Genomic DNA, 24048 nt, shown 5'->3' with positions numbered 1-24048 from the left:
CTATTAAGTTTTCCTCATGGGACCAAAAAATGTCACCACAAGGACAAGGATTTTGGATAGTGCCATATTTGTGGGGGCATTGTGTCCCCATAAAGTAGGGTACATGCAGCTACCTGAACCACACACACACACACACAATGAAAGTGTCTTAAACATTGAACCTAAACATTTTTGACAAAATATTTGGCATTTTTGGCAGGGTTGGACTGGACACGAAAACTGATCACAACTGTGCTGATATTCAAACAAACAGGACAATGGCGATGTTATATTCTTTTTCATGAGACGGTTATAATCAGAAACTTACATTTTAAGCATATTCTCTGGTCTCTAAAGAAACCAACACATAATTGACCTTACCCATTTCTGAACACATGGCTCTCTGTACCGATATACAAATACTTGTGGAATCTGCAATCGGATTGACGAAAATCGGTGCATTGAAATTAACGTTTTTGAGCGAATCGTTTGAGTGAATAACCCAATAAGTCAAAAACATTACCTTATCGCCACGTACTGACGTAACAATGTAACCTGCTGAAAGAAAGAAAAACCCACAAAGTAAAAAAAAAAAGTCCCAGTAGGCTACTTTTGGAATGGCGCTCGGCCAATCAAATTCAATAAGCAGAACTGTTATATAATGATAGACTGTTAATTTACTAATTCTTGGAAATATCAACCCATCACTTAACTTTTTTTATTAAGTTCTGAGTGACCCTATTCTAAAATGAAAAATAAAAAAAATAAAAGCTGATGGTTTCAAGCAAGTTTGTATTTGTAGAGAATGCTTGTCTGCTTTCCCTGTCATTTATTAATAAAAATGTTTAACATTATGCAACGGCAAAATAAAAAGCAAAAGAAAAAAAATCATGAACAAGAAATTCATACATTAAAACAAACAAGTAAACACATTTTTTGAGACAAGGTTTTATTTCTAATATTTTGTTTTTCTTGTAATCTCATTACCTCAAAATCAGAGAAGACAAAAACCAAAACTGAGTGACCAACCAAGCTAATGTAGTTTTATGGACACACGTTTAAATGCTGTGCTTATATACAAAGGAAATCATTTCACACCAGCACCCCCGTGTATGGACGGGGCACTTCACATTTTCACAAACCTGTTCTTATCCAAAAACACAATGTCTTGATTTTCCTCTGTGATAATGAGGCACACAATGTGTTGAGGCATAAACAGAAAAAAAAAAAAAAAAAAAAAAAGACCAAACAAAAAGTTAAATAGACATTCCCCCCACTGGTTATACACAAGTATACGCAAGCAGTAATTGTACAGTATCAACATGATGAAAGAAAGTTCACACAGCCTCACTCTTAAATCAACTCTCAAAGAATGAAGTCCTTCCGTTTTTTAACCTTTAGCTTCTTTTTTGATGCATTTAAAGAAAACATGCTATTTACAAAATCATACTTCTGAAACTGAAGATTCAGTAATTGGAGCTAGTTTTCTCTGTGATTTATGCATTACCCTTTCATTTGAATGTTAGCAAAAAAGAGAGGTAAGTCATATTTACAAGGGACAACTCGAAATCGTAATTCCTCGAGCGAAATGCAATGGCCAATGTGTACGTTTGCTGTATTCCATTCCAACTAAAGAAGCAGATGTGTCGATTTCTTCAAAACGAATATGCACTACTAATGCACACGCACACATACACAGCAAAGTAAATGGAATTTGTTGATTCAGAGTTATTGGTGTAAAGCAGGGTCGCCGTGGCAACAGAGTAAGTTAAACAGCGCTCAGGTCCCTCCCTCTGGGATCTCACATTGGGCGGAGAAGAGTTGAGTCTCATCTGAGATTGATTTCATTTAATCCACTTTGACCACGCTGTAGATCTTGGTGACAAACCAAAAGCAGGCAAAGAATCCAATTGTACCTGGAAGAAAAAACACAAAACAGATTGAGATTACTATCACGCCTCACAATATTACCTGAACTACTTTTCTCCTCCCTCAAGACGGCACATAAAGACGGTCTACAAACATCGAACGCTTTGAACAAAACATATCCCACAATTTTACCTGCCATTAGTTTAAAATAAAAGAGAAAGAGTTAAAGCTGAACTCAAAGAGTTGATAGCAGGGATAAGTGCTATTTTTAAAAGTTTCTTGTTGACATCAAAATGGTTGCTAACGCCCATCCAAGAAATAGCTTTGTTCTGAAATATTTATATACTTATACGCAAGTTATTGCTTTGATTTGACTGGTTCTTCCAAACCAACAGGCGTATTATGATGTTACACTAAAATACTGTATGTTATATGGACAAGGATGTTTTATTGCCATTCTCCATGACCTTTCTACTCTTCGTGACACAACAACCGTCACACATCCCTAGAGTATTCCACATTTAATCTCATGAAATGCAGTCACTTCATTCCTACAGTCTGAACAATGTAGTAGCACAGCTAATTAATGTTGACATCGTTTAGACCACTGGTTCTCAAGCAGGGGGTCGGGGGACCCACTAGGGGTCTCTACAAACTTCCAAGGGGACCACAGAATGACTTAAAAGCAGAACACTGTTTCTTACTCTCATTTGGCGCTATGAAACCGTGTCAGTCGCCCGGTTAGCCAGTGAAAATTTGTTTTAATTCTAACAATGCAATGTTGTGACAATATGAACGTGAACAAAAAGTTAACGACGCTCTGTACAGTTGATGGATCAGTGCTGCATCAACACTAAATTTCCAGCCATTCCTATATAAATATTCAAGCGCTGGAATACGAAATCTGTATGATCAGGTTTGAAACAACTTGAGGGTCAGTAAATGATGACAGGAGTTTCATTTTTAAGTGAACTATTCCTTGAAGTGAACGCAAGCACAAAACGCATGATCCGTGCGTGCATTCGTTCTTAAAGTGACAGCATCCTAAAAATCTGCTACTGTCTGTGTTTTTAATGTTAATCAAACAACAAAGGACAAAGAAAATCACTCACTGCTCTTGAACTTTAAAAAGTATATGAAGACTATGCAGTGTAATTTATTTGATCAGCCTGCTTTATTAAATTTCGGTACCTGAAAACTATTAGACCTGCCTGAAGAGCATTGTTTATTTCAATTGTATCTTCGTTGTATTGTATTTATTTGTGCTATTGCTTGTAATTTATTTGTTTGTTCTTACTTTATTACTGACTGTTTACTTGTCTTTAAAAATGTAGGCTATTAAATTTATATTAGTTAAGCTAGTTTTAGTTGTGAATTGGAAATTGGAATAGAGTATTGTGCATTTTCACTAGTATCTAAAATTTTGGTGTCATAATTGCCTGTTGTTGTGTCATGGCTGGTAAAAAATATTTTTGGCAGGTAAATTTTCTTAAGTCAGAAGCTAGTTTTAGGACCTGGTTAAAAGTATTTATCATGATATAGCATATCATGATATAACAATCTAATATCTGTAAAGCTAGTTTGAAATGAGGAGAAAAACGCTTCACAATTTTCCATAAAAATGGCATCACAGAATTCCATGATTTCCAGGATGCATCTCTGAACAGCATGCGCAAGGCTTTCACAAACAAAGCCCTCTCTACACTAAAAGTGTCAAATTTTCACATTTAGCCTGCATTTAACTTCTGAAACGTATGAATGAAACTGTTTTAGTGCTTCACAGTCAATCATTTAGTGCTTTCCTTGCGAATACTAACCCTTTGATGCATACAATCACCGGTGTGTTTAGAACGTTCAAGATGTGATCAACTGCTTACTTTCACATATTGGAGAATTGGAATATCAAACGTCACTAATTAGTTGAAAAATCAAAGAAGTAAAATCCACAGGCCTACGTTATGCCAGTCATACAATGCGAAGCGTCAAGTGACAAGCTTCTTGTGTCTCCATAGAAATCTATACTACTATCTAATCTAATGCTTCCAGAGCAGCAACTTCTAAATAAAACCAATAAGAGTCTATTTAAAAATGACTATGATAAAACAGAGTTCTAAGGTACAAATATATAGAGTTTGTATTTGTCATCAAGCAAACTGCAAACAGTTTTTATACCTTAAACAAGTTTACTTGGGCACCTTTAGCAAGGCTCTATATACAGTAAATTACACTGTAAATTGAACTAATTAAATGATCTGCAGCACAAATGTTTGTTATGTAATATGGTTAAAGAAAATAAATGCATAAACAGACTACTCTCAAAATAACTAGAATTTAATGCTTTGGTGCATCCAAAAATTCTCAGTTAGTTAATATTCAGTTGGCCTTTGGAGGTACACATAACCCTGATGTGGACCGAGCAGAAATTGAGTTCAACACTACTGCTCTACACACACACACCTGTAAAGAGGAAGAAGATGAGCGCCATGATCATGGTGTAGCCAAAGTAAAGAATAGTGCTGGCGAGTCCACTGATCTGTAGCTTAGAGAAGAAGTAATGGATGGCATAGACCAGAAAATAAACAGCTGTGAATCCGCTGGTCAGGAAGGAACGCCACTGCCAGTGATAGTCCTGAGAGATGACACACACACACAAAACAAATGAATAAAAAAATAAATACACAATTCTCCAAAATATGCATATGGTCACGTGTATGTACCTCAGCACACAGGTGGAAGTAGCACAGGAGGATGGTGGCCTCAGAGCAGGTGATGACCAGGATGATGAAGACCAGGAAGAGAAATCCAAACATATAGTACATCTGATGAGACCTGCAACATCAATGATTTACATTGGTTTGTAAACCTAAACCTATTGGTGCTGGTTGAGGAGAGAACCCCTGATATGATTGTAAAGCGCTTTGGGTGTACAGTAGTACACATGAAAGCGCTATATAAATGCCTCATTCATTCATTCATTCATATTGGTTTCATGGTCTGTTATTCGTAAAGCCAAATAGAACAGGAGTACTGAGTAACCATTAATATACTCCATGAACTTCACATCAGCACTGACCAGATGCTGTTAAGGATGAAGAACAGCTGGATGAAGATGCAGCCAAATGGCAGGATTCCACCCATGACAATGCCAGGAAGAGGTTTAGTGTAGAAGGACTGCTCTGGAATCTGTCTGGGGATCTGATTGGTCCTCACGGGATGTTCAATACCCTGATTTTAAACAAAAAAATACATATTTATAACTTCAATGAAAAGAGAGAATTATGGATAATTGATGGGGTTCTGGATTATTTGACAACAAACCAAATTAAATTTTAAAAAAGGCTCTTGGGAAACAATCTGAAAGCTTACGCTTTTCTTGAAACCGAAGTACGCTCCGATAAAGGTGAGGGGCACTGAGATACAGAACCACAGAGCCAGGATGGCCACCAGAGTGCCAAATGGCATGGCAGCTGATGAACCCTCACCCCACAAAATCAGATTCATTACGAAAAAATCAGCAAACACCACCCTGAAAAAGCATTAAAAAATATATTATCAACAACAAGCCATATTTAATCAAGCTACATGTCAAAAAACACAATTTTGTAAAATGGCTGAAATCTTCCATAACTGTTACATTTAACAATATAATTGCTAAATGAAATGAAATCCATGGATTTAAATTTAAATTAAGGATTTCTGATTTACCCACCCTGGACAGAGAAATGCTGTCAACAGAACGTTGGTCTTCCACTTCTCCCCACCGAAGGCTGGAAAAAGTGAGAGAGACCAGTTGACCTCACATTTTAACAAGGATACAAGCCAAATATTAAACCACAAAGAGAAAATACGGTCAACGTAATACTATAGTGCTGTATTCAATAAAGGAATTTGCTTGATTTGTTAACAGCAATGACCAGAGATCATGTTGTTTCATTACTTTTACATTTAATTAGGTGCATAAAAAAGTGTGTCCTAAAAATATGCTAGCATGCATATCTATCTACTTATATCACAATCTACGCTCTAAAAGAATAGATTTTACTTGAAACTAGAAGGGGTGGGAACTGGGAATCTTTAGAAACCTCACAACCCAATCCAATTCTAATTCTGGGAGTCACGATCCAATTCTAAAACTATTCTTGATCTACATTTTTTTTAAATTAGTTTACTGACTTTAAATCTTACATTTATTTGTAATTTAATTATAAATGTAATTAAAAGTTCTTTTTAAAATAATTACTGGTTGAGATACCTTTAATACTTATTGAGCTACAGGCATGCAAACTTGAGGGTTAAGGTTAGAAAAAAACAAAAAAAACAAGTGCTTTTTCCCATTTTTGAACCGTCACCGTTTGCATACAATGCAACAAAGATTGCTAAAGTCAACAGATTTTACTAATAGACCTACCAATCTCTGTTCAAAAATAAAATAAAATACCAATGTTACCGTCTTTCTAAAGTCATTTTTACCCCTGTAATTTGGCTCCAAATCATTTTGACCCCCTTCTTAAAACAGTGGATTACTCAGTATACATCTGTGACATTTAATATTTTGACTTTTTTCACCATTTATGATCGTCTTTCTACAGAAAAAATATTAACAAAATCAAAAATTTGAGCCGGGTACCCTCTGGTTGAGTTGACACGGAATGACCCTATAATAACTCTGTGCTACCTATCATTTCCTACAACCCTATGCATCAAGTTTGATGGAAAGAAACATAAAAATGATAGAACGATTAAAAGAAGTAAATTCATAAATGTTCATTTATGATTTTGTTTCTAGCTAGAAATACGCAGAGAGAAGATCAAAGGGGACCTAAACATCTGTTGTATGACTGATGTTAAAACAGACAGAACTGAGCAGATGGATCTACAACTGATATCATAGTAAGACACGACAGGTCCGGAAAAAGAAGAGTAAGCTCTCATTGTAATCTGCACAAGCCGTCGAACACAACTAAAGCAAAAAAAGCAGCAGGGGTGTGTATGCCTGCCTGTTCGTGTAGAGGGCTCCTTTGACACTAATTCAATCTAACGAACTGCAGACAGCCCAAATGAAGGGAGGATCAGAGGTCAAAGTTCAAACCTCTGCTGTGTACTTACATTTGTAGTAGCGGGCAGCCACATAACCAGCTGGAGTACCCAGCAGCACCCACAGGACCACCGCACATGTCATCAGAGCTCCACGATTGGCAGGTGACAGGAAACCCAAACAGGCAAAAACTACAGATCGAGAGAAAGGGGGGAAAACATTGTCAAGTCCGGGGGTTGCATAAATGTATACAATTTAACACATTAAGTAAATTCAGACACTGTTTATCAAAAAACTCAACAAATTCCATCACAGGACAGTCCATGTTCATACACTGTATCAGCCATCACAAAGTAAAAACATCTTTACATCCAAACATCTTACTACACTGGTCACGCAGCATTTTATAAAAAGATATATTGACTTTTTTTATTTTATTGTCAGTGTTTCTCTCTCATCAAGATCATGCTAATCAGGACATTATTTTGACATTTGTATATTTATTTCATACATGCCAAAGACACATTTCTAAAGAAAAGTAAACCAAGGAAAAACTGTATTCAATAATATCAATAAGGGCTTGAATTCTTTGCTACTGCTCAGCTCTCCATAAACTTACAGAGAGTAACAAATGTCATGATGAAGATTTGAGTCCCAGAGCCTAGAAACACAGACAGCAGCATGCCTTTCCTGGGAGGCCTGAAGACGTCTCCGTGAACAAGTTTCCAGCCAAATTCCTCCTGGGCATCCTCCTGGAAAAGATGGAGTGGAAAAGCGAGGCTTTAACAATAGCAAGAGCTAACGGAACCCAGTTCAGGCGTGGGTTTTGGTCTGCAGCCCAATTACGGCTCTCAGAGATCAAAGAAAAGATGTCGGTTGCTGCTCAGACCAATGATACACTGTGTCACTCTCGATCTGTCCTTAATGAGTCTGATTTGTGTGTTGGGAGGAGGGGCCATGGTGAGACAGGAAAGAGAGAAGACGTAAAAGCAACAGATCGCCTGACCCCGCGTGACCTCAAACACCAGATGGGAGGGGCTAAATATACCAAGATATGAAGTGATTTGAATGCAAAGTGTGTGTGTATTTAAGGAGACTTATGTCAAGGGTGAAGGCCAGTGGCAGCACTAAGGCTGGGCTTGCCAGAGCTATCCCTGTCATAATACCAGCACAGCATATCCAAAGATTTCCTTATAAAAAAATGTTACCCTCAGTGTCACTATAAACAATTGTCTTGATGGGAGAAAAGTCACTTGGCCTCACTCAGGTTAGGTCCGCATTAGCGATCATTTTAAGTAGATTATCAACAGCAAATACTATTTAACAGTACTATTTCATTTCAAACAAAAGACTGTGGACTTCAGATAAATCTCAAAATAACTGTCACGTAATGTCTCTGCCATTGGTGAGTACCTACTTAGGGGGGCTTGAGCCTAAATAGAGATTGCGATCTTTTAACAATTAATCGTGCAGCTCTAGGGCCAACTAATTTCGAAAATAACTCCCTTTAGAGTGACCTTGTGCTTTGTAACTTTGCAGACCTTTTTCATGCTCAAACAGCAACATTACACACTAAAAAGGTAGAAAATGTAAAAAAGCATAATAGTACCGCTTTAAGGGGAAATGAATAAAATGCAATAAATGCAGGAAGTTATTGATGCACTTAATTAGTTTGGGGGGGGGGGGGGGGGGGTGTACGGGGGTGTAACACCCTTACTGTGAAATGTTTTTTAGAGCTGTGTTGTATCTAAACTGCATGTTCTTTAGGGGCTGTTTACACCTGGGCACTTCATGCGTTTTCTCAGATCGGATAGCTATCTGATTTATCAAAACGATTCCATTTACACCTGGTCACATACATGTGTTTTTGCAAAACGGACATAAATCCGATCTTCAATTCCCGCGCTATATGCAGATTTAATGGAGTGCACGTCACCGAAAGCAACAGATATGAGCTGCATTTTATCGATCATCAGCTAATTTCAAAATCAAAGACGGCAATAAGCGAGAGTGGCAACAGCCCTGGTAAGATCATTTCGTTCTCTACTTTTAATGAAGATGATTGTGTGCTAAGCGTCTGCGACTTACTTTCACTATGATTTGCGATAGTTTGCACGTTGGCTTGATGAAGAGATGCTCAGCTGCTCATCTGCGGTGTGTTGCAGTAGCGTCGTCATATCTGACTATAACATGACATATAGCCTATATAACGCTCTCACACGTTTATTTTTTTTTAGCATTTTTGGGAGGAGTAAAATTTACATATGTGGTTTCAACAACCACCATATGCATTTACACTTGTCCAGTTTCGTCTGGAATGCGGCCCAGACCTCCTCCTGAAGTTGTTTGAGCGATCGGATTCAAATCCGTCTCAAATGCGTCTCGGAGGGCATTTACACCTGGTCTTTTCACGATCGGATAGCTATCCAATCACAGAAAACGCATGAAGTGGCCAGGTGTAAACAGCCCCTTAGATACCTGCAGTTTAGGCGTTCATTACCAACAGAATTAAATTATTTTATTATAGCACACCCTCTGAAGTGTTAAGCCCCCCTTACACCCCAAACAAAAACATCCTGGAGCCGCCACTGGAGTAGGTAGATGTGTCTATGCTTGTCTCTTCTTGTCAGTGTGACCCTCATTGATGATCCAGGCCACATAAACACGAGTGATATACACATCCTGTAGGTTACGCTCGTTAACTTGCAAACCAAACACACTGAGTGCTCCACACACTCCACTGTGTGCAACACAAAAAGTTGGCTGTACTAAAACATACAAGTTGACACACTCACACACACATACGGTCATATGAGAGGACTGATCACATATCAGACAGTGACGTGATAGTTGTAGAGCAGAACTCACCACAGAGTCCATCTGGTTGTATCGGGCGATGTCTTTATGGAGTGTTCGGAGCATGATCATAGCGACCATCCCCGAAAGGAAGAGCACAATGACCAGAGAGTTCATGATACTGGTGGCAGAGAACAGAACATCTGAGCATGCGTGTTTTATTTGCTAAACTACATCATGGGTTTATCAGGATATGGACCCTGAGCCAAATAACACCCTCAGTCCCTGCAATCCAACTTTGGTGACAAAATGCAAGGGGTCCGCATCTTTGGTATTGCAAACCTCAATGTGCGTAATGGTAACGCACGTTTATTTATTGACCAGCTGGTGGCCATCACAATTACATATACTCGCCAGTTGCCGAGAGTTCATTTTAAACCCTAATTGTGTTCCAAACACAGACACTAGATGGCTTGTGCAGTGCTGTGCAGAAGCTATGGTATCCATTTAATGAAATACGTTTTAAAGGTATTTAAAAATGCAGTAATTTACACAATACACATAGGTCATACTTAGGTGGAAAAAAAGAAAATCAGTATGAATGCGGGGGGTGGGGGGGGGAGGAATCACATCCCTGGTAACACCACCAACCCCACCACATTGGAGAGTATTCTGCAGTAAAGTCTACTAGGCATCTATAGTGCACTCACTGCACTGCAACAGCAAATGGGGAGCTTGTAATAACACAAGTCCGCTTCGAGTGTGTCATTTAGGACAGGGCCATATAATGTATGTAGTGTGTGATATGCGCTCTCACCTGAACCACTGAATGTTGGTGTGTGGCATAGACTCAAGAATATAATCCCATCTAGAGGCCCAGCGAATATGTTTCTCCTCCTGCAAACACCAAACCAGCAGTTATACAATAGTTCTGCAGAAACACTGACATAATAAAACACAGCAAGGGCCTCCAATCTCTTACAGGCTAAATTACCTCTTGGTTAATAGAGAGACGGAGCAGGGACACTGTTACGTACTGTATCAAATTGATTGTTGCATTTTAAACCTGGTCTGTAATAATGCATATAAACCCACATTTACATACTTGGTTATAAAGCCAAAGCAAAGCCTCTCAAATAATCAATTTAAAAGTTATCATCATTTTAATTTTCATATACAGTGCATTATGAAGCTTTTAGCTGAACTTTAGCTTTGGTTGAAGTTCATGTAATACTGTATTTCTATACATTTTAATTTTAATTATTAGACAATAATTGGCAGACCCCCTACACAGGAAACCCCTGCTTTACAGAAATCGTGTCATGAAATCAGTACGCCACCTTGTGGAACAAAGCAGAGCACTTCTCAAATTGAAATGAAGAGGAAGAGCAATAGAAACTGTATATGATATGTATAAAAACTACCATACAAAAAAAAAAGAGATGGAAAACACTTTGACTCAGCTTAAAAATTCTGTTTCATTTATCTCACACAAAAATGAAAATGCTGTCATTTACTCACCCTGATCGTTCCAAACCCATTTGACTTTCAATCATCTTCAGAACACGAATTAAAATATTTCCATATTTATCCATACATTGAAAATTTAGGACATACATTGAACATACATTGATCAACACACATACAGAGCACATACGGTAAACGGAAGCTGAAAAGTGCTTGCTTGATGCCAATCCTCATTGGTTCTTGCACATCAAGCACACATGGTTGAGTTTGTTTACCTTATTTAATGTGCTCTATGTATTTGTGATAATCAATGTTTATATGCGTTTATAAAGCTAAAATAAAATAAAAACCAATTGCCTCTGTTCACTGGACTTGGATTAAACTGCTCAGTTCATACGGATTAATTATACAACATCATTATGTACTTTTGAAGCTTGAAAATGTTGATTGATGGACAAAATGATGAGAGAATATAGCCTGGCTAAAGTCAGACCACGTCTCATTGACATTGAGACGTGGTCTGGGAACCACATGTTCATTTTCTCGTATTTGAGGCGTGGTTTACGAATGCCCAGAGCCGTTTATTGGGTGCTACGAATGTCTATCAAATGCGCCTGTACGTAGCTCATAGCCAATCGTTTCAATTATACCAGATGACGTATGTAGAGCGAAAGAAATTAGACGAGGTAGAAGACGATGGGTCAGAGATTTATTTGCGTTCTAAACTACTTAGAACAATATCCAAGGCTGCATCGAAAGGTAACTTCGCGTCTGCTGCCATGTTTGATCCATAGGTATAAACAAACTGCTTCGGTGTGTCGCATAGACGTCGTCATCGTCTTGCTGCTCCCTCCCCGTTCTGTGATTGGTCCCCTCGCGGAGGCGAAAATCTGGTCCATGGTATCCAGACTACCTAGCAGCGTGAATAAAATCGCACTGCGCAAAGGCAGTAGAGCCCGACCGATATATCGGCGGGCCGATATTATCGGCCGATTTTAGGCATTTTCCTAACTATCGGTATCGGCATTTATAATGGCCGATAAATGAATATTTTTAAAAATGCGGGTGCGGTGATTCATGTAAGGGTGGCGCTGCCAATAAAGCACCTAAAAGCTGTCATGAGAACTGGCAAAAGTAATGATTATGAATACAACAAATATAGCAAGGAGACATTTTAATTGTTTATTAATAAACAAGTGTTTTCAGTCAGTGTCAGCCAAAGATGAAGTTGACGATGCTGACTCGCAAATCTTCAGGCGTGCCAGAGAGAAATGCACATTTCATATGATTACATGCGTCTGTCTGTCTTTCGTTTTGAATTGTTCTGTTTAAAAGTAGACATTTCAATATAGATATATTTCAATTCTCAGGTCTATACGCTGAGTTTCGGTTCATGAGACGAGCTCCAGTTCACCCGCAGGCGCCTCCGTGTCGAGATTATCTATCGTCTGCAATATTTACTTCTTATAAATTAAATCCAGGCAAATGGTTGATGAAACATTGATTAAAATTAAGATACAATTAATACAAAACGAAATTCACTTTGAAACGAAAGGTTTTGTGCTTTCTGTTTGATGTCTATGTGAAAGTTTCAAAGCATATTTTAGTGCCGCTTTCAGAGCGCTCACGTCCGTAGTGCTGAACTGTCGCGTCTGTAACATTGTTTTTTCCTCATAAATGCGAACACGAAAAATAAAATAAAATAAAATGAATATTTTATGTAGCCTGTGTAGACTGAGAGCCAACCCTTCTTCATCCGGTGGGTAGTAGCCTACTTGTGATTTGCGCAGTGTAATTCACAGAATTGATTTCTCTGCTACAAGCCTCTGTCACGTATTGTGTGAGCTTGTGACTATTGCAAGCGCGCAGCTGAGAAGTCCTGATTATATTGTCTGCTATATTTAGGCTTACTTCTTATTTATTAAGGCAATTGGTTGATGAAACATTGATTAAAATGCGTGGCGCGAGCGATCTCCGACAGTAAACTGATTCTGCTTTGTCTCGGGTAAACAGCTGTTGCGACGCGAGCAGTAACGGCCGCGTCCGGTGTAGACACAGTGTTAAAGCTCATTCAGCCTGATAACGCTACGTTACAACATCAAGCAATATTCCAAAAATGTATATAATTATAGCCTAACACTTTATATAGGGCCATTTTGCATTAAGAGTAGCCTAGTTTCACGTTTAGTACATTTTGCTTACTAATTATTTAAAATAGTATAAAAGTACTGTAATTAAAAACGTTTTCATTATGATATTATTAATTTTACTTCTTGTAAAAAGATCTGAGTTCTTCCTCCACTGGTAGAGATTAGAGGAAATAAGAGTTAAAATAGAAGATAATAAGGTTTTGTCAGTGACACTTTTTATATATTTATTGATACAGGTTATGACTAAATTAAAAGACAAAGTCTTTAGTGAAGATTATGCAACAGTATTTAGAATATAATATAATATAACATGCAATGCAAACTAGTTTGGTTACAGCTCAACTGTATAATTCTCATTATATCATTCCCCCTGCCTCCATTACATATCTGTGTCACACAAGTGTTTGATTACCACATTTGAGTGATCATTGCAAAACGTGTTTATAAAATATATTTATTCTGTTTATAGCTACTGTGTAAATTACCCATCAAAAGTTTGTACACACCAATAGGAAAGTGTCCAAACTTTTGACTGGTATACTGTACTATAATACACTAATAATATTGCTACTGTATTATAATATACACATAAATAATATCGGCCGATATATTGGTATCGGGCTTTTTTTACTCCCTAATATCGGTATCGGCCCCCAAAAATCCATATCGGTCGGGCTCTAAAAGGCAGTATGGGGAAACCCAGGCTAAAGAGAATATTAAACATTTCTTAATTTGTGTTCCAAAGATGAAAAAGTCTTATGGGTTTAGAACAATTTAAAGATAAGTAAATGAAGACAGAATTTCGATTTTTGGGTGAGCTTTTCTTTAACACTTTAACACTTTTTTAACACTTTCCTTTAAAGTGTTATGAAAACCCCGTTTTAGCCAGGTCGTTCACACCTCAGAGTTGGAAAAAGTCTCAAGAAATGGGCATGTAAAGCGGTGGAAAAGTGGGAGAGTAGAGGGTGGGAAAAGGGAAGACAACAGCCAATAAAACACAGACCTGCAGCACTCTCAAAACAGAGTTGAGGGCACCTTGATGCATTTTAAAAATCTAACCCTATATAACAACAAACTGCCCAAACAAGGGACAAAGGCAGGAAGGTTTTAAAAGGTCTAATAATATTTTCAATACATTTACGAGCACTATAGTCTCTAAACAAACGACTTAAGTCAGTTTAACAGAAAGAATAAAGACAGTTACTTTTTTGCCCATTCTTCTTAGAATTTTCCGTCTACATTATTGTCTTCTGTGTATCAGAATAATTACTCATGCCATCGCGCTCATGATCAGATATAAGGCTGTATCAGTGTCCTTATTTGCATATTTTTCATTTGAAGACAACGTGATTAAATATATGCGGATTGCGGATACACGGTGCTGATTCATGTTTAGAGCACTAGAGTATATGAAATATGTCCATAAATGTGCGGTTCCACGCAGAAAATGCTCTCATGTGCGCTCCATGAGTTGAATGCATGCTGTTTGAATTCCCCGCTGTAATGCAATCTGATTGGGTTAAAAGAGTTCATTCTCATGAATAAGTGCAGGGTGTCGCTCAGAACCGGCTGACGTAGAATCGTGCCAGCAGCAACTCACACACTCCGAAAGCACGCTTCTACCTCAGATTCCGTGACGTTGCTTCAACTTTGCTTTTCAACCCGGAAGAATGGAATTGCTCAGAAAAATGCAAAAATAACTCATTTCCACATGTTGGTCAAATTTACGAGTGCTTTTAGTGTTTTCAGTGATGAGCCTGTACATATCTGTTCACATCTCCAAAAATGTGTTTTGGGGTTCATGACCCTTTAAAGGTCCCCTGACATGGGGTTATTTTATTATTTAATAATGTTTCCTGGGTTGCCCTTATAATGTTAGTATGTTTTTTTTAGATCAAAAATAGTCATAATTTAGAAATAAAAGGCATTTTTCCTAGCCTGATTTTAGCTTCTGATTTGAACGCTCTGTTTGAAGGGGCGCGTCTGCTGTGTGATTCAGTGTAACCGACCACTGCTGTGATTGGCTGACATGCTTGCATATGAAACTCTCTCGAATACTTTTACTACAGCTATTATACGTTTTTACTATTACAGCTATCGAGATTAACGAATCGTGAGAAGTTTTTTAAGTATTTAGATCTATTCCCATCACATAAAATGTTGCCGTGATGAGCATTGAGCAAGCAGATGAGTCTGTTGATCGCGAGAATGAAGATCTTATCATTGCAACGCAGTTTCTGCACTCTAATGCTTTCACCAATGCAAACACGATGATGTACATACAGTAAGAGCTTCGTTGTGCAGTGTAACGTGCGTCATTGATTTCATAATGAGTTGTCCAGATAAACTCGCGCTGTGTGGAAAGATTGTTCTTTGATCGCTTTCTGTATAATTTGTTCACAATTTAAATAAGATTATTATCATCCTACTAAAAGAAACTATGTGAAGTTGATATTTTAGTCACTGGCTTGACTTACTGATGCATAAACAGTATTGAATGATTTTAAGAGAAAGATTACCTCTCTGAACTTGAACAATTAGGCTACACATCAGAAATTGTTGCTTGGTTGCTCGATCGATTTATTTTCAGACGTCCATCGAGGCCAGCTCTGTATTGGCCCAAGTTGAGGAAACAGTCGTCAGTGAAATCAAATGTTTGGACCATACAAAACTTTGGGAAGTTGTGTCGGCGCATTTCCAGAGAAAATAAAATTAACCCATTGTTTCTTCAGCGGCTCGGATGAAGGAACTAAAAAATACTTTTGTGTTCATTTGTACATCCGAACACTGATCAGCTGCCATGCTTCGCTCGTTTGCAAGCCATGATATCTCTCGAGGAAAATCTTAAATCGCATTCGTACTTCCTAGCTCATTTTCTCATGGGCGAGCCAAATTCTCTGGACGGGCAAAGCAGAGAAAGGGGAGGTAACCTTTCCTCCAGATGTCGTCATACGGAGGAGATTCAAGATCAGCCCGTCTGAGCTTTCATTTTCTCAAAGGCAGAGAAAGATTGAAATTTTTACACCGATTGAAATTTCTAGCCACTGGGGGACCATTTACAGGCTAGGGGAACTCATATTAATGTTAAAAAACCTCAGAAAGTGAAAATTTCATGTCAGGGGACCTTTAAGGCTGATATGGAAGTATTTAAATCACTGACCACAAACTTGACGGAGTAGGTGTAGGGAATCTTGAGTTCTCCAGTGAACTTGTTGCCCAGGCTCATGGGAGGTCCTGTGCAGTCTGCTTTGTCTGGGTTGGTGTGCTTAAAGCTTTAAAAAGAGAGAGAAACATACTCCATTTTTACATATTAACATAAAACATATGATAATCATAATCCTCAATTTGACAATTAGTTATTTAAATATATTGTTGTGCTTTTTGTTAAATCTTAATGGGCTAAACGGTGATTTTCTCTGCTGCCTTATTTTTGGTTTAATTTTTTAATACCTTTTGGGCTCTAATTTAGCAGCGACCAGTCTGGCACCAGCAGCCTCGGTCTCCACCTTGTGGTAGAAGATGGTGATGTCCACATGGTTGAAGATGTAGAAGGTGTCTTTGTCATTGAAGTCAGCCTGTGTAAAAATGGCCATTTCTTAAACAAGTTGCATTAAACCGAACACTCAACATAAGACTTATGAAAATAATGAGGGTAAGTTTTACACACATTGACCACACAGGCATCTTTGGCCCGTCCCGTATCCGTGACATAGCAACCAATGGGGAAACCAGGATTACAGAACTTCTGATTGTCCTCCACATCATAACACCAGGTCACTGGCATATTATCAACAATCCTGAGAGAGACAAATAAGTCATTAGATGCTATGCTTCATTGTCGTTCTGTGTTACTGCTGGAAGAGGAAAGAGACTGAGTGAATGCCTTACCAGTGATGTTGGTAATTGAGGAGCATTCCCTTTTTGAGGAAGTCCAGTTTGGCTTTATCATCCGATTTGTCTGTTTTGTAAGGTTTAACACAGACAGTCTTGCATTCCAAATTTTTGTTGAAGGAAAACTAGAAGAAAAAAAAGGATACTCAATAAGGGGTGGGAATCTTTTGGTACCTCATAATCGGTTTTTGAGGTAACAATACTATTAAAAATCGATTCTCGATTTTGAACGAAATTTGATTTGATATCATAGATTTTATTCTAGTTTATGGTTTGGTGTTACTTTTCCTATTTAAATGTGGTAGACAGTTTAATAGGTCTTGAAGAAAAAAATCCCACGGAATCAAATGTGAACCTTTTATTCAACCCAATTTTATAAAAACAAATGCCATTAAGCTGACTGCAATCATTACACACATGAATGGCAGTCTTCTGTAATAAAGCAAGGCAGGCAATTTTATTTTTGATGTTAAAAATAGGAAGAAAGAAGCAAATTACAAACAATAGGACAAATACAAAAGAAAAAATATATAAAAAATAAACTACATTTTCAGGTTTTTCTAGGTTTATTTAACATGTAGTAAGAAATACTACAAGTGAATAATCAAATGTAAAAATAAAACACTGTATAGTCTTCACTGTATGAATTATATATAAATTGATACATATTAAAGATACAAAAGTGATTCAGTCAAAAGCAGTTTTTAATTATTGATATTCATGAGTGCGTAGAACATAACAGACTGTGGTGTTTACATACTCCACACGATGTGCATTTTGACATAATTCTGTGTGTATTTGACCATGCAAGCGCAATAAGCTTTAAAAGAGAACTGAATTCGGGATTGCATGCTTCTAAAAAGCGACATCTGTGTCCGCGCTTGGTCTGTGTGTCCGTCAACGCGAGCACCGCATTGAGTCCTTTTTTGCGGCTTATTGTGATTAATAACACTCTAACGTGTCAATAGCTTTAAGCAGAACTGCAAAAGAAAAAAATTTAACAGCTTAAGTGGGCATGCATTTTCATTTACGCATTTGCTTTTATCACAAGTAGCTGACCTAATCCATGCCAGAAATACTCAATGGTCTATAGCTAGAAAAACACAATGTGCGAACGATTGGCGTCTTTTTAGAACTCTTAGAAATCAGTGTACAGCTTTTATTGGAAAATCTAAAGCTGAATACTATTTAGCACAACCGTCAATTAGTTTGCATGACCATTCGAAATTTTGGAAAACTATTAGAGCACTACAGAATAAAAAAGCTAACAGCTTCCCTCACCAGTTGAAAATAGGAAATGCTGTTATAACAGAGCAGAGAGACATGCTAAATACTTTTAATTATCATTTTGAAAAGGCAGGACATAAATTTGAGGATACATTGGGTGAAACCTCGCTTGTTCAACATAGTTCCCAGGTAGTAATAGGTGAAATTCCCCATTGCGTATCCAACTCGCAGGAAGTTTGGAAGAATTTAGTCCTGGCTGAACCTAGATCCCAGTCACTACAAGGGGAAGTGGTTTCTAATTCTGTTTCTGCTTTGACATTTGAGCTTGCACCACTTGTTGAGTCAGATGTTTTGCATGTTTTGTGGAGCATTGACTCGAGGAAGGCTGCGGGGCCAGATGGACTTGATCCTGTTCTGTTAAAAATGGCAGCAGAAATTATAGCGAAGCCACTCACTTACATCTTTAACCTGTCTATTTACACAGACACAGTGCCTATTTCGTGGAAGCAGGCCTACGTCACGCCATTACTGAAAGCTGGAGATCCATCTGACACAAATAATTATAGACCTATCTAAAATCTTTCGGTTTTAGCAAAGGTTTTGGGGATTTTAGTTTCTGATCAATTAAAACATTTTCTGGTTTCACAAAATATTCTTAACGACATGCAATCTGGTTTTAGATCTGGCCACAGTACAGTCTCTGCCTCTTTAAAAGTTATTGATGATATAAAAGCAGCGATCGATAAAAAGTTATTCTGTATGGCTGTGTTCATTGACCTTACTAAGGCATTTGATACAGTAGACCACTTCATGTTAATCAAACGTCTGTTGAATATCGGTGTTGGGCATAGATCTGTAAAATGGTTTCACAGCTATCTATCTGAAAGGATGCAAATTGTAAGGCATGGGAATGTAACATCTGACCCTGTTGTCCTAAAAAAGGGTGTCCCACAAGGATCAGTTCTAGGTCCCTTGCTTTTTATCATTTATATAAACAATGTTTGCAGTAAGTTTAAACACTCACAGTATCATTTGTATGCTGATGATACAATTATGTATTCTTGTGCCCCTACACCTGAGGCTGCATGTGCAAATTGCAGTTAGATTTTGCTTCATTACAATCTGCCCTGTTTGATTTGAAACTACTTTTAAATGCAAAAAAGACTAAGGCGATGATATTTGCACCAATAAATACTAAAGTCCCAGCTCTTGCTATCAACACATTGCATAATGAAGCCATTGAACTTGTTGATACTTATAAATACCTGGGTATGTGGCTGGACAAAGGTTTTACCTTTAAAAAACATATTGAAGCTCTTGCTACAAAACTTAAATTCACTCTGGCATTTTTCTATAGATTGAAATCATGCTTTTTTAATACTACACGAAAAAAACTGGTTGCAGGACTATTTTTGTCTCAGATAGATTATGGTGATATCATCTATCAATTTGCATGTCCATCTACTCTGTTAATGCTTGATCCTCTTTATCATGCGGCTCTCAGGTTTATTACAAACGCTGGCTATCAGACACATCACTGCATTTCTACAGGATGGTAAATTGGCCATCACTCAAAGTACGCAGGTTGCTACATTGGCACATTTTTAGTTATAAAGCTATTTTAGGTATTTTGCCTTCTTATATCTGTTTTAAATTTGTTTATATGCAAAGTACATATCATTTAAGATCGAGTGACGGACTACTCTGTAAGGTACCAAGAATGAGGACAGAAACAGGAAAGAGGAGTCTGTCTTATTATGGCCCTTCGTCATGGAATAAACTCCAGTCTAGACTTAAGATTGGTGCACTAATTTCCTTGGGTGCTTTTAAAAAAAAAATATCTGACATGCTGATGGATATATGCACTTGTTTTTTAATTAATGGTAGGTAGATCTTGACTTTTAGTCCATATCTGGTTTGTTAATATATTTTAAACTCATTGTATTCTGTCTAGATGTAGATATTTTGTAAATTTTGTGTAAATCTGAATTGTATTTTGATTGATGTAATGTATTGTCTTTAGCTCATGGTTTAAAACTGTGCTATACAGGACTCCCTTGTAAAAGAGACTGTGTCTCAATGGGACATTTCCTGTTTAAATAAAGGTTATATATATACAAGTGACTTAAGTTGCATTTAAGGTGTACATTATGATCTAGGTGTTGCTAGTATAGGAAAGCTGTGTGATGTACCTTATATGGGGACGGCTCAATTCTTTCTCCAAACAGCACCTGACCCAAGTTCTCAGATGGACGCTTCTCTGCCTCATCAGCACAAAAATCAAACCTGAAAGATTAAAAGTAATGAAGTATAAAACTTTGTGGACACAATTAACTATCAAAATAAACCATACACAACGTGACAACACAAAATCTACCACTTGACAATCTGTCCAGTATGACTGGTTAGGTTTCAGATATGCTTACTGCACTTCTAAGATGGATTTCATGTTTAATAATTTATCAGGTGATATGTTTAAACTGAGTGAAAAATGTTTTGTCTGTCAATATTCTCTATACAGTTGACTACTGGGTGTGGCCATTTTAAAAGGATTCAAATTCTTAGTGAACAACTTTATTCGCTGTGTAAAATGTATGCTTGGGAAACAAATAATTTAACTGACATTAACCCAAACATTAAAACATTAATGAAGCTACAGTGGGTTTTTTTGTATCACCGTAAGATCTATCGTATCACAGTAACAAAATAGGATATGTACAGTTTGCAATAAAGATGTTTCTGTAACATCTCAAGTGCTTCTCTGTGTTCATATTATTACATACTCTTTATAACTCTTGATTTTGAGGCCTTGGCTGGATACAAGGAATATAGTTAACCCGAAAAATGTCAATTCTGTCATTATTTTACTCACCCCCATGTCATGTCAAAGCTGTATGACTTACTTTCTTCTGTGGAATAGTTTTAACCATTCAATGGAAGTCAATAACTGTAAGTAACTGTTTGGTTACCGAGATACTTCAAAATATCTTCTTTCCTTGAGCAGAACCTAAGTGTATTTTATTAAAAGAAAGCCGTCACATGTGTACTCCTGTTAATTCAGACAGAAAAACCTCAGGCGTTTGATCAGACAGTAAGTGCAAGGCTGATTAATAATGCAGAGCATATGCCTTATTGAATGTCTTGTGAGGAAAAGCAAGACATTTTTGCCTCCATTCGATTATACAGCAGTGGTTTGACTGAAAGGCCTCTGTGTTGTTAACATAACAGCACTCCCTCCTCAGCCTGCAGACAGTCTGAGCACGAATCTCTACATTCTCCTCCCCTCCCTGTCCAGGGTCTCGCCTCTGAGTTTCGCCTCACACCATTTCATCCTTTTCAGGTTTTCCTCAGCTTTGTAAAAGTCCAATCCAAAAGGAGTTACTCATGCAAAAACTGTGAGTACTAACTGGTTAACCATGCAAAAAGCACAGGAAATTTTAAGCAAAGTCATGCTGAAAGTGAGATTTCTTCAGTGTCATCCATTAACTAAAATTAAAACTATTCAAATTAGTTTACATTAATTAAAATGAAGCTGAAACAAACTAAATATAAATATTAGATGAAAAACAAGCTTTATTTTTATTTTTTAATTAGAAACACTGCCTTGGCAACCAACTAAAATAACATAAGTTTAAGTACTAAAATGATTAAAAGTAAAATTGATATAAATAAAGCTAAACAGAAATATTTTAAAAACAAAAACAAATAAAAACAACAAAAGCACATAAAATTACTTCAAATGAAAACTGAAAATATAAAAAATAAAAGTTGATTATTAATAAATACTATAACAGTATAACACTATCCATCATTAACAAAAATTACAAATGTATTACTCACGCTGTGTATTCATAGGGCAAAACAGACTCCACAGAATCCAGCCTGTTCACAAACAGCTCAATGGATGACTGTTGAAAAGAGAAGCAGTAAGGGTTAAGGCAATGTCCTCTGTATTTTCTTCTTTCCGTAAGGTGACACAGTTTGAAATTGATATCATTTACTTTTTTTTGACACGCAAGTATGCTATATTCCTGTCATGTGATGGCATCTATACAAAAACACATCTCTATAAATTATTAGAATGAAGGGTTTAGAAAAAAACAATTGCCATTGTGAACCATAGTCCCCACCAAAATGTCATAGTTACTACAGTAAAAACACATTCAAATAGGATCTCCTCGTGTAAAAAGGTTTTCGATGTCTTTTATCTTCTTGATGATGGTGTCATCACCATTTTATTGTAAAGTATTGTATGTATTGTAGGATAAAAATATTAAGTTTAGTAACGATTATATCTGGGTGGAAACTATGGCTACTACAATAACCATAGTAAGTTATTAATGAAATGCATTTAGCAATCAAATAGTTCACAGAGTATGATGAGAAACCCCCACTCAAGAATATGGAAATAAGGAGAAAAACTTGTCTCACACCTGTTGAACCAGTTTCAATGTGGACATGATATCACCAGTGAGACCTGCTATTCCCCCACCCCTTATTTAAACACATTATTGCATTACCTGCATAATTCAACAATAATATAATGAAAATTAAGTCATGCCACAGTCTTTAACTAGCCAATGGGATTCATCCAATTCATTATCATGCTTATGAAGATACTTTTAATTATCACTATTGTGTGCACTCACACTTCTGCTCTGTTTGGAAAATATTCTGGTTTACTTCAAAATTCTGCGGTGGGAGAACATAATTCACTCAAAAATGAAAATCATGTTTTTATCACCATACATTAAAAGTGAACTGATGCTGTCAGTTGCTAACATTCTTCCAAATGTCTCATTTTGTGCTATATGTAAAAAATAAATTTGATAAGAAACCACAGTGTGGGGACAAACTTCGGCTGATTAAATGAATACAGAATTTTCATTATTTAAGATTCCTTAAGAGTCCTTTTACTATTCCTTAAGAGTCTAAGCTCTGTTTGAGAAAAACACACGAGAATGAACGGAATCTCTTCTCTTGCAGGCCTCACAGACCTATCGGCAAAGAAAGTCAGTTTCATGGCAGTAGAAAGTTTGTAAAAGCGGTGAAGCGAGCAGGTTTAGCTCTTATCTTTATAAAGGCAATAGCGTTTCCACCACAACTAACACACATCAATAGCATAGCGAGCTTGCATCACGCAGCATAGAGACTCCGTTAGAGAGAAACACGACGTCTCATACATTTGACCGAAATCATTTATTGTGATTTTTTAACATTTACCTTGCAGTCTGGTACATCGCTGTTTTTTTCGTTAGCGTCTTCTTCACAGAAGCTGACCGGGGCCAAACCAGGAAGATAGAAACTCAACGCGTCCCGCAGCGACCCGCACACAAAAAGCACCAATAAGACAACACGGACACGGTGGAACACGACCATTTTGCTTTGACCGACCAAGTTAAGTATTCGGTAGATATATTTACATGCGTAAAATGTAGATATGTGTGTCAAAATCCAGACATTGGTGATTACTAAGCACAAGAGCTAGCGAAACTGCTGTCTGCGTAGCAGCATCTGACTCCGACACGTCATCAGTTACGAACTGCATGATGGGATAACGGAGGACTCCAATGCGGAAGAGAATGAGAATGAAGAAGCCACAAGCCATCCCATAAAAATCCTAAAAATCATGTC

General features: G+C 37.3%; 1 protein-coding gene across 1 annotated transcript; it reads right to left on the bottom strand.

Moving 5' to 3' along the window:
- Positions 1 to 1000: 1000 nt before the first annotated feature.
- tm9sf2 (transmembrane 9 superfamily member 2) lies at positions 1001 to 23949 on the bottom strand. The gene is made up of 17 exons (XM_056254323.1): positions 23638 to 23949; positions 22255 to 22322; positions 20607 to 20700; positions 17185 to 17312; positions 16964 to 17093; positions 16747 to 16871; positions 16457 to 16568; positions 10497 to 10576; positions 9752 to 9860; positions 7503 to 7635; positions 6955 to 7074; positions 5558 to 5615; positions 5215 to 5374; positions 4922 to 5073; positions 4566 to 4677; positions 4306 to 4477; positions 1001 to 1895 (listed from the first exon to the last, which is right to left on the bottom strand). The coding sequence occupies exons 1-17, from the start codon at positions 23791 to 23793 to the stop codon at positions 1828 to 1830; spliced, it is 1977 nt and encodes a 658-aa protein (XP_056110298.1). The 5' UTR covers positions 23794 to 23949; the 3' UTR covers positions 1001 to 1827.
- Positions 23950 to 24048: the final 99 nt, after the last annotated feature.

The sequence above is a fragment of the Rhinichthys klamathensis genome, unplaced genomic scaffold, assembly GCF_029890125.1.
Source record: "Rhinichthys klamathensis goyatoka isolate OS25496 unplaced genomic scaffold, OSU_Roscu_1.1 h1tg000111l_1, whole genome shotgun sequence".
NCBI classification, from domain to species: Eukaryota; Metazoa; Chordata; class Actinopteri; order Cypriniformes; family Leuciscidae; genus Rhinichthys; species Rhinichthys klamathensis.
This window is presented reverse-complemented; position numbering and strand designations above follow the sequence as displayed.

Bases quoted from the DNA above. Each gene is read 5' to 3' on its own strand.
- tm9sf2 (XM_056254323.1), bottom strand. From the start codon at position 23,793: ATGGTCGTGTTCCACCGTGTCCGTGTTGTCTTATTGGTGCTTTTTGTG. The intron at 22,323-23,637 runs GTAAATGTTAAA...TCTTTTCAACAG, and splicing joins GCGATGTACCAGACTGCAAG to TCATCCATTGAGCTGTTTGT. The intron at 5,375-5,557 runs GTGGGTAAATCA...ATGCTTTTTCAG, and splicing joins ACAGCATTTCTCTGTCCAGG to GGTGGTGTTTGCTGATTTTT.